Source organism: Macrotis lagotis, chromosome X (genome assembly GCF_037893015.1).
Source record: "Macrotis lagotis isolate mMagLag1 chromosome X, bilby.v1.9.chrom.fasta, whole genome shotgun sequence".
Classification (NCBI taxonomy): domain Eukaryota; kingdom Metazoa; phylum Chordata; class Mammalia; order Peramelemorphia; family Peramelidae; genus Macrotis; species Macrotis lagotis.
Window position 1 is genome coordinate 82035817 of NC_133666.1, and position 15710 is coordinate 82051526.

Genomic DNA, 15710 nt, shown 5'->3' on the forward strand with positions numbered 1-15710 from the left:
TTAGATGGGAGAGAACTCAAGAGGAAGAATTTGCCCAGGGTTATATAGCGAGACCTTGGCTCTCCTTCCATCCAGCCTGACCTGCTCGCTCACCATGCTACTGTACTTATTTGCTTCTGTAGTGATCTGGTGGGCTGAGTGGCAGTGGAGGAAGGGCCTACCTGCATGGTAATGGTGGGGGTGGTGAGCCCTCCTGCTGCTGTCAGAGTGGTCTGGGCAGCTGACACTGTAATGGCTGTAGGATTGATCACCTGGCTCGAAAGGGTGGCAATGGTCCCCAGAGTGGTGATAGGAGTAGCTAGGGAGGCATTGGTGTTATGCCCGCCTGCTCCAGCAAGGCTGGTGGACACTGTACCAGTCACAGTGCCAAGGGTTGTGACTCCTGGAGGGAAGGTGAAACAAGATGAGATGGGGCCACTTCTTCCCAGCTATCCTCACTGGCTTGCCTTCCTCCCCACTCCTCCCTCACCACAGGAACCAAACAAGTCCCCGGACTCTCTCTTTTAGTTAAGGCTAGTCTGCTAGGTTTCTGTCACTGAGATGTCAGGGGTCAGGAGGAAAATATCTGATGCCTGGAGGCAAGATAGCCAGGAATACAAGCTTCAAGGGGGAAAATAGTCCCTGGGGGATGCTACGGTGGTCAAAACATGGAGTGTGTTTACCCCAAGAGGCTGGACAAAATGAGACTGATGTGAAAGCCCACTATCAGAAAGGGCCTGGGGTGTTACCCTCAAGGGAAGCTATCTAGATGCTATGCCCAATTCTGGGGTCAGATGATCTGAGTACTATGCTCTCCATAACACTAGAGGAGGCAGAAGGGTTCAATTAGGAGGACAAGGAGGCCGACCAATTGCTCAGCCTAACATCGTCCTGTCTACCAGTCATGTACCTGTGGTGCCCTTCACCACTAGGGTGGTGACTGTTGGTTTGACAGCTGATACCGTGACTGGGGTGACAAGTCGCACCCCACCCATGGGGACTGTGCGGAGGATGGTGCCTGGCTGTCCAGGGGCTCCCTTCAGCACCACCTGTAATATCAAAGGTTAGAGGGATGAGCAACCCTTGAAAAAATACTGCAGGACACCCCAAGAATGGCAGAAGAAGATTTGAGATATATCAAAGCATGGGGAGGCAGGTATGCTGTACCTGAGTTACACCCTGCTGCCCATGTCCAGTGGCAATTTTTGGGACAGCAGTGATGATTTTGGCAGGTGTGCCTGTGCCCGACGTCATGACCTTTGTGGTAATGATGGTAATGGGAGATTTGATGCCAGGACTGCTAGTTACACCTGGGAGGACAGAAGAGAATAAAGAAAGTCCAGTCCTCGGTCAGGTTCTGGTAGAAGCCAACTACCAACTCTTCCCTCACAACCCACCTCCAACCAAGTGTGGATTAGATGGTGCTTTATGCCCATGTCTATTATCTTCCACCCCTCCAAGTATCCTAATACGAAGAGTCACATTTGCCCCGCCACCTCCCCCATAAAATTTGAAATAAAAAGAAAAAGGGAAAATAAGAGAACTCCAAATTGCCCCCTTTGCTCTCTCCAGCCTCGTAATCCAGTTACTCACCAGCCTGGACCTTATACCCCGACTCAGAATTCAGCCCATTGGGGGACACCCAGGATGTTGTGTCGGGTGACTTTTGGAGAGTAATTGTATTCGGGTACATATCGCGCGGCCCCTGCCCGACGCCCCTACCCGTCGCTCCGGACTGGGTGATGATAGCCGACATGGGGATGGTTTTGATGATGGTGGTGGTGCCCGGTTTGGTGGTATTGGGGGAGACACTGCTGATGCCCAAGATGGTGGGTTTGGTTCCAGTCCCGCTGGCCTGGGTGGTGGTGATAATGGTGGTAGGCTTGCCATCTGCTGATGTTACCAGCTTCAGAATGGTACCCGCTGGCAGGGGTCCTTTGGTCTGAGAGGAAGGGTAGAGAAGAGAAATGGGAAGGAGGAAAGAATGGTGTTCTTTAGCATCCTTTAGTCTGGGTTTGGGGGGCAGAGAATGGAACAGCTCAGTATCAGAATCTTTCCTGTCAAGATTTTGTTTAAAATTTCTCTACACTCATACATACATGTGCTCCTGTCTAGGTCCAAACTTCTTTTGATGGAAGAAAATGCAACAAATGCCATTTGTAGTAGGCAGCCCAGGGCCACTCACTCACCTCTATTCTTTTCCTTCAAATGAGATCGTGCCTGTAAAGGGCTCAGCAAACCTTTGTGTAGTCTCTAAAGTGCTAGCTGTTCCTGTGCCTGCTGCTGCTGCAGTGCTGAAGGTCAATTTCTCTGCTCATAGTTCATAGGGTACCCTCCCTCCTGCCCCCAGCTGTCAGCCTCAGTCGTCTTGATGAAGCTACTCCCAGACAGACACCTGCCTCCTGCCCCCTATGTTTCCATAGCAAACACTCAGACTCTTGATCATCAATCCTAGTAAAAGAAAGCACCTGTAATTCTTTTTAGCCATTGACTAGGAAAGGGCCACAAATCTGGAAAAGTGCCTGTACTGAGTCTTTTGCAAAAGGACTACAAGGTCAAACATATCAGCCAATGTCCCCCATTGCTAACCTAGACTGGATCATTTACCTGGATGATCTGAGTCACAGGACCAGTAGAAGCCTGGCCTGTGACTGCTGAGGTCTGAACCGGTTTGGTCTGAACAACTGACATCACTTTGCCCAGATTAGAAATCTGTAAAGTAAAGGGGAGATGAGATAGAGATTTTGGACATGGCCAATTTGGGCATGTTTTGCTGATCTATACATATTTTTTGTTAATTGAGAAAAACAATCTTATTTCAAAAAATTAAGTCAGGAAAATAGGGCAGAGGATTCACTAGAAGTCAAATGGTAGTTGCAGTGAAAACTTTCCCAGAATGCACCTCCAATATTCCAGCTAGCTACAGTCAGGCTGACCCAGGTCCTGAGCAGCATTGGATTTAGCCCCCCCGATTGGGAATTCTGTCTGTCCCCTGCAGCCTGCTACTCACCAGTGCACTGCCCCCTGGAACAGAGATGGGACTCTTCACCAGAGTGATGGTTTTGGTGACCCCACCAACCACAGTGGTCACCACCTGGGCTTGCTGGGCCACAGTCACAGTGCCTGATTTGTGGACAGTGATGATAGGGCGGGTAGGAGTGTTGGCAGCTGATGACACTGATGTGCCCACTTGAGCTGCTGCTGTCTTAAGCATCCGGGTAGCTGGGTTGCTCACCTGAGGCAAAAGGAAGAGACAGAGGATAAAGCACTGATAACCAAAAAGGGCACAAAAAAAAAGCTTAAAAGAAGAGCTTCAGGATGTTCTGCTCTAAGACTCCCTAAGTTCAGACCTTTGCAGCCAACTCACAATTGAATAATCTGAGGTAGAAGGACAGACCCTTCAAATCAAGTGGGTCACAGCTACCAGTCTAGGGGAAAGAGTTCCAGCTAGGATTCCTTGAATACTAGGGCAGGACTAGACCTAAGCTATCCCACGTGATATAAACTCCCATATCCCCAATCTGAAAGTTCTCCCAGATCTTGGATCACAAATTGTCTTGTTTTCATCATGAGCCCTGAGAACAGCACTAAGAGAGTGCTGCCCTGCGAACCCCACCCCCCCCCCCCCCCCCCGCCAGTGGCTCCTGCTTCCTTTTGCTAAGCCTGGAACATCTTACTTCTACCCAGAAGAGGGAGTAGACATATGACTTCCTGCCTTCAGAGGCACCCAGAGTGCTTACCATGACAGGTGAGGAGGCCACTTTCACTGTGGCTGGAAGCGTGGTAGTGCCAGGAGACACTGCTACTGTCTTAACAATGGTGGTCCCTGCAGGGACACTCAGTACTGTGGGAGCTGAAGAAGGAGGGATCTTCTGGGTGGCTGCAGCTGCTGCAGCCAGGGCTGCCATGCCACTCATCTGAGGGTTGCTGCCAATCACCTGAAAAAAAATGAGAGAAGCAAAAAGGAAGACCTGGCTTGGGGTTGAGTCCTAGGATCAAGTCATCCCTGTATATGTATGAATGCCGCCTTGCTTTCTTGGGCCCTCAGCTATAAACACAAGCTCCTAGAATCATCATCTTTCTCCTTTCTCCTCTCAGTACAAGTGGGAACAAGGGAAGGGGCCCAATGAGCTGTATAAGGGCTGCTTCCCCTCCTCCTGGCCCAAGTAACATTCCAAAGGCTAGCACTGACTCCCAAGTTTTTCTGGCAACAGGGATTTTTAGTCATCAAACTCCCTATTTGCCATCTCAAGGACTGGACAAATAGATATAAATCATTCCCCCCAAGGCCTGCAAAGGCTCTCTGTTTTCTTCTGTGGTCTCCAAGGGCACAAGCCATTCCTCCCAAGGCCCAGAAAGCCTCTTAGTTTCCATCTGTATTTTCCAAGGGCAACAGAGGACCTCTCTCCGATACTCTTACATGGCAAAGCCAACTGGGCATCAACTCACTGTCCCCTGGGCACTCTGTGTCGGCACAACCATTCGGACACCAGCAGGCAGCGAAGTCACAGTAACTGGAGCTTTTCCAGGTTGGCTGGCTGGTCGAACAGTGACCAGGGGAGTTCCTGCTGTAGCTTGGGGGCCGGTCACTTTGAGAACAGCAGGGACACCTGCCAATAAAGGAGGGTGGGCATGCTGGACTTCAGGCCAAGCATGCCCACTGCATGACTGCAGAGCAGAGCAGAGGCTCCTTCCTGGAGCCTGCTGTGGCCCTGGGTCACTGCTCCCTGGATGGCAAAAGCTCTAGGCCACTGTTCTTAGTTGTGTGGCTGGTTTTGTTTGTACCATTCTCAGAGTGGAATCACCCTCGTGGTAGAGACTGTACCACTTCCTACTTTCACACAATGCTTACTCAGTTTAAGAGCTGACTAAAGGACCCATCCTTTGGGAAGAATACAAATTTCAGTTGTCCATAGAGTCAGGTCTCCCTTAGACCATTCCCTTGCTCTCCCCAACCAGGCAGAGGCCAGCTCAACATGTGGCCAGATGGCTCACCTTGAGTCCGACCTGTGGTGGGCACAGGGATGGGGCTGCCAGGCACTGTCGGCAAGACCTGGATGGTGGTGGTGGTGGTTGGGGGGGTTGTTGCAGCTGCCTGTGGGAGCAGTGTAATGCCAACCTGGGCCAGGGGTTGCACAGCAGGGGCTGCTGCAGCTGGGGCAGGGCTCTTGGGGGGATTGATAGGCACAGATGGAACTGGGTTGGCTGCAGGTGAAGTGGCAGCAGCAGCAGCAGCGGCAGCAGCAGGAATGTCATACTTCTGGAGCTGCAGGAGATAGCTGTCAGCTGTTGGCACTGCTCCCCAGCTCACCTCCAGGGAGTTGGTGTTGGCTCGGACCAGCTGCACCCGGGATGGGGCAGGAGGCTTTTCTGTAAATGCAAATACATCACAAGGGAGTATGTAGAAGGCCTCCAGTGAAGCAAGAACTACCTGTCTTGGCCCTGTGGGGTCCACCTAACATGGCTATCCTCATCTTACCTGTCTCTAGGTACCAGAGGTCCTTACAGCAGACTTGGTTATTCCAAGCCTTACGGTAACCATCTCGTCCACTCCAAATATAGAGCCGGGTATTAATGGCCACAGCACAGTGCCCAGCTCGAGCCCGAGGGATGTTGTCTTCCAAAGTATCCATCAGAATAGCTTCCCATGCCATGGTATCTAGGGCAGGGGAAGCAAGGGAAGGGCAATGATGTTGGTGAAGGAAGAAAAAATTATCAGTGCATATATGAATTTCTGCAGCAGAATTTAGGATTAGGTTGGGTGGGGGGAGAGGAAAGAGAGAGACAAGACAGTCTGACTGTCCTTTGGGGCCCAGGTCCCACCCCCTGCCTAGTGTGTATAGGAAAGAGGGAGAGTCTCCCTACTCCAGCCTGTCTAGGGTGGCAGTTGAGCCTTCGAGCCTAAGAACCATACCCAAGTTGAGACAGGCCAGTGTGTTGGTGCACTTCCACTCCTTCTCATGCGTGGCCACTTTGACATCATCCATGACAAGAGGAACCCAACCACCAAACACGTACATTCTGAGGAAAGGAGGACAGGACATGTGGGTGACAGTCCAGGGAGTACCTCTGAAAAGCCTCCCTCATACCAAAGTCTTCAGCCTGACTCCGGATGCTCAGGAGATCTCTGCTCCTTTTCACCTCTAGCCTGGAGTCTTTGACTAGAATTTTAAAGTTCCTCAATGAATTCCTGTGAACTAGCTTTATGTCTCAAATAACAATCCCCTCCATTCTTGAACGCCTGAGTCTGTTTGGCCAGAGGACTCAGAGCTGGGGCAAAGGTCCCCAGGTAGCATACTGCATACTCACACACACAGCTCTGCAGACCTGTTCTCTAACCTGCCAACTCAAGACTGAGATCAAGGCCTCTGGATCTAGGTGGGGCATCCTGACAGCTCTCCACAGACCACTTTTCTCCCCAACCATCCAACCATGGGGCTGTACTACACCCCCCTTCCCCCACACTAGGAATCAATCTATAACAAGTCTCTTTTTGTCCATGGTGGAGATTCTGATTGGGATAAGGAACCCTTCAGTGGAAAATCTCTACAAATGCAGATCAGCAATTTCCCAGCAACTTAAGAGTCTTGGTGAGTCACACAGAAATTAAATGATTTGCCCAAGACCACAAAGTCAGAATTGTCAGAGGTGGAATTTGAACCCAAGTCTTCCTGCCTCCAAGGCCAGTCCAACCTACATGACACATACGGCTTCTCTCACTCTGTCTTTTTAAAGGAACCCAATACATTAATGCCAGAAGTGACTTGAGATAGTTCAACTTCTTTATTTTAGGGGCAACAGAACCAGGGTCCAAGAGACACTGGTACCTGTCCACACTCTCATTGCAATTGAGTCAAAGAGCCTCGCTAGGGTTCCTGACTCCCAAGCCATTCCCTAAGCTATCTGCTTCTCTTAGGGTCTGGCCTCACTATTGCCTCCATAACCCAGTAATGGGCCTATTAGTTTTCATTCCTTGGTGTGTGGGCGACTCTTTGCGTTAACTTTTAAGTATTCTAGTAAGTGGGGCAGTCACTTTTTCTGAAAACCTAGGTCCAACCATGCCCCCTTTTGGAAAGAGATGGGATCACATGAGATATACAATCCTACAACTCCTCAAACACAGAACTATATATATAGTCTTGGGGAAAATGCCAGCTGAATGAAGACACTCTTCCTTGGACTTCAGGGGTTGATGGGATAATGGGTCTGACAAGATCCAAAAGGGAAGGGAGGAAGGGGGGGCTGTATGGGCAATAGGGAAGATGATCCACTCACTTGTTTCCTATGGTGGTGGCAGAATGAAGACTTCGAGGGAGAGGAGCCACCCCACTGAGTGTAGGTTTATTCCAGGTCAGGGTTTCTGTACACACAAGAGAGTTCAATTTTCTACCAACTTCTAATAATATGTACCTAATCTACAAGGGGAGCCCTTAGAGCCCAGAGTGACACTGTTGGGGTGGAAGAGTACTGAATGCTCCAGATTCCCATCCACTGCAGTATCCCTAACTGGTCATCTCCCTTTTGTACTAACATTTTAATTGATGGGGGAGCTTACTACCCTCCCAAATTCTGCTGTTGGTTAGTTCCTGTTTTGAAAATACTCTCAAATACTTAAGTAATACTCAAATACTTAAAATCTGCCTTTTTTTTTTAAACCTGGCGACCCAAAGCTAATCTCCCTCCCTCTTTTTTCTATACCAGTCCTTCAAAGAGGTCTGGCCTCCCCTTGCCCCATGGACCAAGTACTTCTTCTCAAGGAAAATATTCCCCCCTCTCCCCTATTCCATTCCCTCTTGGCTGTCCCTCCCAGTCCAGTCTTCAAGCCCATTCAGTTGCGTGTAAAATGACTATGGTCCTGATGGTGGGGTGGACAGAATGTGAAGGTCCCTATTTGTGATCTCTCTCTCTCTCCCTCCATCTTAAGCTGATCCCACATAAGTCAGCAGAACAGCATGAAGTCACTCCTCTTCTTTCCAACACTATTCCTCTCTCAGAGGTGAGAAAGTTAGTCACAAACATCAAAGAAACCTCTTTACTTGCAATGGGCAAGTAAGTAGCAAAATTTGCTCTTTGACCTCAGAAAGGCCTGGCAATATTTGTTCCAAGGATGACTGATTGGATAAGGGTCACCATACAAACCACAACCATTCAAAGAAGTTCTGTCCAAGATACTAAAAGAGAACGAAGACATACCTTTGTCTTCTTACATTCCAGAGATGCTAGACACTAGCTAGAACTTAACTTACTTTAGGGTCTTACCAATATCTAAGGTCCAGAGATCCCCAAGTCTGCAGCCACTCATTCCCCCATAGATAACCAGCTTGGACTTTTTGTTGTCCTTTTCTGTGTAGACTACAGCTGTGTGGGATTCCCTGGGGGGCGGTAGGACCCCATAGGTGATGGGGATATCCCAGGCTACCACGCCGGAGCCAGGTCGTAACTCCAGGATGTACAGGTCATTCAGGTACCTGAGAAAGAGTAGTCCTATGAAGTCACAACACTCCCTGATATTTATGGTGAGGCAGGAAAAGTTCTATAGGCTAAATATTTTCTAGACCACACCTGACTGCATGCATGGAGAATTAGCAAAAACTGTAACAAGGCCAAATTTACTCGTTTCTCCTTCCACCTTCTCTCAGGGAAGGATCCCACATCAATTTCTCAAAGTGAGTCAAAGTCCCAGGGACTTTTTTTTTGCCCCTTGGCCTAAGGTCCCTGAAAATACCACACCTGCAGGCAACCAAGCATGAAGGCAAATTAGAACCCTGGGGAGGTGGGGGGGAAGAGGTGCATCCCTGAAATTTTATTTCTCTAGGCTAGATCATCAATTCATATAGGTTAAAGCTGAAAAAAGTCTGGCCCACCTCCTCATTGCATAGCTGCAAATCGTGATTCAGCTGTTCCAAGATTCTCAAGCTCTGAAAGGCCAGAGTGTCTAGGTATTATAGCAAAGACACTGTGACAAGGGAACTGCAGTAGAGATCCTTAAGAATTCCTGAGGATCCTAATCTGATGCCTGGGACCATGGGATTTTGTGACCAAAGTGGAAAAACCTCACCTTGGAATGTTGTTCTTGGGATCCTCGCTGTCGTTAGCCAAACCCCCAAAGAGGTAGCATTTGTTGCCCACAAGAGAAAAGCTGTGCCCAAGTCGAGGGCATGGAGGAGGCCCATTTTTGGGGGCTTTTGCTTTAAGCCTTTTCCACTCCCACCTGCTCGCCTGTAATCAGAGGACAAAGGATATCAAGTTCTGCTGAAGAAAAATGGTCAAAGCCTAGAGGAAAAGCACCATAGAGAAGGTGTGCCCCTGGGTTAACCCAACAGCCAACTGCCCATCAGAGCAGAAAAAGAATGAGCTTGCACCCCCTCAAGGAGGCCTTAGTAGAGTGTGGTGGGGAAGCAGTGGCAAGCTTAGTTACCCAAGGAACTTTGGTTCATCCTATTTATAGCCTCCCTACCTCTGCCACCTACTCATTCTACACCCCCCATTCTCCCAGTCTCTGAGGTAGAGGATTGGTCCTGGGACCAGAGATCCCAAGGCTAGGTTGTTACCTGCAACTCGTAGAGGTCGTTGCTGTACTTCCCATATTCCACCATCCCACCAAACACCAGCAGGCGAGTCCCATCACATACAAAGCCATAGGCTGCACAGCCTGGAGGGATGTCCCCACGAACCGCAGGGATAAACCATTGGTTGGTTGCTGGAAAGAAGTAGCAATAATCAGAGAACTGCTTGGGAAAGACTATGGGCCAAGCACAGAGACCGAAGATCCTGTCACTTCTTTTTTGCCCCTTATTAAAACCATTCCACCTCTAACCCCTTCTGTCCTCACCCCACAGATTTCAGGGATGTATGTCAGCTAGCACCCCACCCAATGGTGTCCAGCTAGTCCTGCCCTGATAATGTCTTTGTTTCATGTCAAGTTCTTTGTAATAGGGAGAAACCTACTAACTTATAAACTGATTTTAGAATCTTCCCTGAATTTCTCCTGTTCTCCTCTGGATTACCACTGGCTACTTCTCTTGCTATAGTGTTCAATGGTCTGCCCAACAGAACTCATCCCCTGGAAGGCCTCACCATCTACCCAGGCTTGACATTTCAGTGTCACTCTCAAAGCTGCTCTCACATTCACCCCATATAGTTCAACCTGCTGCCAAATCTTGTCATTTCAATCTAACAAACTGTATTAAATGCATCTCTTTTCCACTCATATTCAACCAGAAGTCTACTTCAGATCCTTCTTTCCTGTCACCTAGACCACTACAATAACTGGTCTGCCTCAAGTCTTTTCCCAATCCCATCCAGACTCCCTTAGCAGGAATTTTTCTCAAGTATACATCAGACTCTGCTGCACCCTGCTCAGTGAGATCCAGTGATTCCTGAGCACCACCAACCTTTCAAATTCTTCTTTACCTGACTGCCTACCCTTTTCCATCTCTTTTCCTCACCCTCTCTGACCTAGCTACACTGGCCACCTTGTGGTGCCAAAAACACAGACATTCCCATCTCTGGGAAAAAAATGGCTTTTCCCTGGCTGCCCCCCATTCCCTGCAAGGCTTTCCCTTCTCTCACTACAAGAAGCCTTTCCCATTCCTTTCACTTCAACTAGAACTGGAGCTCCATGAAGGCAGGAATTCTCTTTTTGCTTTCTTTTGTTTCCTCAGTGCTGAGCACAGGCTTTGCCACAATACCTGCTGCCTAACTGAGGGTCTGAATCACTAGGGTCTAAATCCCTTGTACTTAGAAGCTAAAAAGTCTCCCTGCCCTGTCACGAGACTCATTAATGGGATTCCCTTTAAAAAGGCCAGCATATCTGCTGAGCATGAGGGGAGGTACACTGCCTCTTTTCTGGGGGTGGAGGTTCCTTCAGTCAGCAGACTAAGTAAATAGAAGAAAAGGGGGAAATTAAGCCATCTTAAGGTTTTTTTTGTTGCTTTGTGACTGAGTAAAGGACTAATCAACCCCTCTTCCTAAGAGCAGAGTAACTGTTCAGTGGTGACAAAACACAGCAAACCACTTCCCATCCTCCTACTTGCATGTGCGTGCATGTGTGCTCGAGCACCTGAGGAGTCAGCCAGCAGCCCTGTTTGCTGTTGTCACACCCACCCCCATCATATCCAGGTCTCATATCTCCCCAGACCACCACCAAAAACAGCCTCACTTGCATTAAATCACCATACCACACTACCCAGAATACTCATAAACTAGTGAGTCATCCAGGACCATGGTAAGTTCTGGAGGAGCCTGATCCATCCCATCTTTTTTTTTTTTTTTAGGATTTTTTGCAAGGCAAATGGGGTTAAGTGGCTCGCCCAAGGCCACACAGCTAGGTAATTATTAAGTGTCTGAGCCTGGATTTGAACCCAGGTACTCCTGACTCCAGGGCCAGTGCTTTATCCACTGCGCCACCTAGCCGCCCCTGATCCACCCCATCTTGTCAGATCCACCCCATCTTGTCAAAGTCCATCATCACCTGGCCAAGCCAGCCAAATATCTTTGCAAACATAGTTTCCAGTTGGGAGTGGGAGGGGAAAGATATGAAGAGCCAGGGTGAACCACAAAGTAAGTGCTTTACAAAAAGAATATATTCCACCCTTAGGCCCTGAGTTAAGGCTATCAAAGCTAGAGTAAATGGATGGTGAGATTGAAGCTGCTGCTTTGAGACATATACAAACTATTCTTTTCTGACTGTGGTTATGAAAGCTGGTGGTGGGATCAATCATGACCTAATTCTAGCCTCACCAGTAGTTACCACAGTTGCCTTAAAGTGTCTATTTCACTACCCACCTGTGCTCTCTCTACGAGATTCCCTCATGGCTGCAGTGAAGCCCAACAAGTCTTTTTCTTGGGTAGCACCCTCCCCCCCCCCAAAATCCCTCAAATAGAAATACAAATTAAAACTACACTTAAGTACTACCGATCAGATTGGCTGTGAAAAAAGGAAACTGATGGACGTTGGAAGGGATGTGGGAGAACTGGGACACTAATGCACATGAATCAATCCAGCCATTCTGGAGAGCAATTTGGAACTATGCCTAAAGGGGGATACTGTTTGAGCAATACCATTGCTAAGTCTGTATCCCAGAGATCCAAAAAATGGAGAAAGGAATTATTTGGACAAAAATATTTGTAGTAACTTTTTATGTTGGCAAAGAATTTGAAATCAAAGGGATGCCTACTGTTTGGAGAATGGTTGTGGAATATGATGATTGCATTGGAATACTATTGTGCTAGAAGAAATAACAAGCAGGATAAAAACCTGGAATAGCTTCCATGAATTGATACAAAATAATGTGAAGTGAACCAGAAGAATGTTATAAACAGTAACAGTAATATTGTTCAATGAAGAACTGGGAAAGACTTTGCTTTCTCAGCAATACAAAGATTCAAGAAAATTCCAAAGGACTATCCTCCAGAGAAACAATTGACATTGTTTGAATACAAACTGAAGTATGTTATTTTTCAACTTTTTTTAGTCTTACACAAAATATCTAATATGATAGTGTTTTATATGAGTGCACATATATAACCTATATCTGCTTGCTTACAGTCTCAGGGAGGAGTAGACTTTTGAAGTTAAACTTATCTTAAAAAGAAAAATTGTTTTAACATGTAACCAGGAGAAAAACACACAGACACAGACACACACAGACACACTGTCTCTGTGACTTTCTTTGTTTCTTCCTGTCCTTCTGCTAAGATTTGGGGAAAGTATCCTCCCTTCCCTCCCTTTTCCTAATCAAGTATCTGACAAGATATTCAGGACATAGAAACACAAGAGAATATCTCACTGAAGTAAAGAAATGTTCAGTTTAAAGTTTCTTTGGGGTGCAGCTAAGTGGCCCAGTGGATACAGCACCAGTCCTGGAGTCAAGAGTACCTGAGTGCAAATCTGGCCTCTGACAACTGTGTGGGCCTTGGGCAAGTCACTTAACCCCATTGCCTTGCAAAAAAAAAAAAAACCTAAAAAAATTAAATTAAGTTTCTTTGGAAGGGCTGTTGCAGGAAGAATGCAGAGATACTTTAACTTTATTTTAAAACTACGTAGCCTCCCCCAAAAATAATAATAAAGGACAGTCCCCATGACATCATTTAATTTTTCACAATTGCAGGTACTTTTAACTACTGAAAATTTAAGGGGTGGGGGGGTAGGTGGTGGGGAGCAGCTGGGTGAGCCTAACTCCTTCAAATCAAATAGCTTTAGTTGGAGTTGTTTACACATCTTTTTTTGCTTGCTGGGTAACAGGGTTCCCTGACCCCCACCAACTTAACATTAATTAATAGCCTTTCTATAGCTTAAATCTATATTAATACTTTTCTCATCTTCTTGGCCCAATACACAGCCTCTCCCCTTATGTCCCAGTGGGATGGGTCAAGAGAGTCACAAGGCTAAAGTTACTATCAGACAAGTTCCCAAAAATCTTCTAAGCAGAAGAGCCAAACAATAAAGGTAGGTATAAAAAGAAAATCTTTAAATAACTTGAGTTAAAGCAATTTGACCCATTCGTGGGAAAGAGAAAGTTCATCCCATTAAGGCCCCAAACAGGGAAAGGAGCAACCTAACTTTTGATGCTGATCAGAATGAAAGCAGGAAGGCATGCCAGAACTTAGGTCATTTATTTTATTAGTTCAACTCTATTCATTTGATAGTTGGGGAAATGAAGGAGCAGGGTTGGGGTAGGAGATGACTTCCCCAGGTCAAAATGGGGCATAGACTACCTCCCTCATAGCGAGTAAGGTGTCTGCTACTGAACTATCAGGAGGATCTGTGTTTCAAGTTATTTTTTTCTAATAGCTTCTAACAAGCTTTCAACTGATCCCACACAACTTTGGAATAATCAGCCAGGGATGGAATTTGTGATTTGGAAATAGCAAAACACTACTGGGCCAACACTGAGTTTAAACTCATGGCATCATTATGCTCCTTTCACCCACCTCCAATTCAACGGTTTTTTTAAATTTTTTAAAATTTATTTTTATTAAAGATATTATTCGAGTTTTACAATTCCCCCCCCCAATCTTGCTTACTTCCCCCCACCCCCACACAGAAAGCACTCCAACAGTGTTTTTTAAAGTGTCAACCAATGTACTGAGTTAGCCAGTCCTTAAATGTACCTATTTGGTTGAAATAAAAACCCTATAGGTACCACATGTTGAAGCACTGAATAATAGATTTAGGTTTGGCATGAATCTTGAAAAATCATACAGTTCAACCTCCCAGACCATTCATCAAATTTCTAATTTATATCCCAGCAGAAGCCTCTGGAGGAAGAAGAGAAGCTGGAAGTCTCTTCAAATATGTAAAACCAATGCTTATGTGGAGAAGCAGCAGCAGTGTATTTTAAAGAGTTTGGAGCCACAGATCCAGAGATGTAAGATTGAATCCTATCTCTAGCACTCTATGACCACTCTCAACTCTACCTCCATTTGGCTGGTTTCTACATAAATGAAATAAAGATAATATCTATTGTAAGTATCACTTCAAGGATGAAACACTCAAGTAATAAACACACACTATTATCATCTTAATTCTCCCATTTCCGTAGGCCTAACCCTGTATGTGAACAAGCAAATCCTTTCTCTTCTGTCAATTTTTCAAATGAGGGGGTTAGATCAAATGGTCTAACACTTTATGATAATATATGGAAAGGAAAAGCAAAAGCAAAAGTTAATACATTCAAGTGCCCATTTTCTGGGGTACCCAAAGATCATGTGTTAATGTACACCCTACACTTACAGGTCCTACCTACTTAGCAATGGTCATTTTTTTCACATTAGAACTTCCAGAAGAGCAAGACCTAAAAAGCTCCCAAGACCGTAGACAAGTGCCACATTTTTAGATGTGGATGAAAATACTCCTCGGGAGGCCCAGAAAGGGGTATTAGTCTTGGAGTCATTTTAATTAGGCTTCTATCTGACTTTCTGGAAGAGAATTTGGATGTTAAAGGAGGCTGCTCCAGACTTCATTTGAATAGGATTTCCAGAACTGTTATTTGTTCAAAAGGCATATCTGAAACAGTCCTGGTACTTGAGAAGTAGATTTTCTTCATATCTCACTTTGCTCCACTATTTCCTCTAACTACAGCTGGGTTTGTGCTTCACCCTTTCCTGTGAAACAAAGGTCTCCTTTTTTAAAGGAGTGTGCAGAGATGCTGCAGATGAGGAACCAAAAACTTAAGCAATTTCTACTTGAAAGGTGCCATTGGCAGGGGTAAATGCTTAAGTGCAAAGTAAAAAAGTGCCCTGTAACATGGTGCAAGAAGAACCTATCAATAAAGGCTAGCTAGTAGTAGAATATGTATATATAGAGGATACGGTGGGGAGGGGATGAGGTGCAGAAAGCAAAAGAGGGAAGAAGGGGAGCAGAAAGAGACAGAGAGAACATCAACTTCAAAACATTGTCTCATTTGACTATTGAAGCTCAGGTATTACAAGTATTAAAAAACTGCTTTCCATTTTACAGATGAGGTTGGAGGACTTGCCCAGGCTCATAGGGCAGAAGCCAGATATGAGACCAGAATTATCTAAGTCCGGTACTAAGTTGGCTGTGTGTTAAGCAGTCTTTTTTTTTTTAGGTTGTTTTTTTTTGCAAGGCAAATGGGGTTAAGTGGCTTGCCCAAGGCCAAACAGCTAGGTAATTATTAAGTGTCTGAAGGCAGATTTGGACTCAGGGCCTCATGACTCCAGGGCCAGTACTCTATCTACTGTGCCACCTAGCTGCCTTTAAGCAC

At 46.4% G+C, this 15710-nt stretch overlaps 1 protein-coding gene across 5 annotated transcripts in view; it reads right to left on the reverse strand.

The window, feature by feature from the left end:
• The window catches only part of HCFC1 (host cell factor C1), a 30110-nt gene that overhangs the window by 10607 nt on the left and 3793 nt on the right, over window positions 1-15710 (reverse strand). For 3 of the 5 annotated variants that reach the window (XM_074207158.1, XM_074207157.1, XM_074207159.1), the window contains exons 2-16: window positions 9531-9679; window positions 9038-9198; window positions 8239-8447; window positions 7255-7339; window positions 5894-6000; window positions 5459-5638; window positions 4975-5349; window positions 4429-4589; window positions 3720-3917; window positions 2990-3214; window positions 2587-2691; window positions 1573-1921; window positions 1147-1289; window positions 890-1028; window positions 162-382 (exon numbers count right to left, since the gene is read on the reverse strand). In XM_074207158.1, the coding sequence (XP_074063259.1) occupies window positions 162-382; window positions 890-1028; window positions 1147-1289; window positions 1573-1921; window positions 2587-2691; window positions 2990-3214; window positions 3720-3917; window positions 4429-4589; window positions 4975-5349; window positions 5459-5638; window positions 5894-6000; window positions 7255-7339; window positions 8239-8447; window positions 9038-9198; window positions 9531-9679 (2807 nt within the window). The remainder of the gene's footprint in view (window positions 1-161; window positions 383-889; window positions 1029-1146; window positions 1290-1572; window positions 1922-2586; window positions 2692-2989; window positions 3215-3719; window positions 3918-4428; window positions 4590-4974; window positions 5350-5458; window positions 5639-5893; window positions 6001-7254; window positions 7340-8238; window positions 8448-9037; window positions 9199-9530; window positions 9680-15710) is intronic. The other 2 variants (XM_074207161.1, XM_074207160.1) reach the window with 1 other exon arrangement.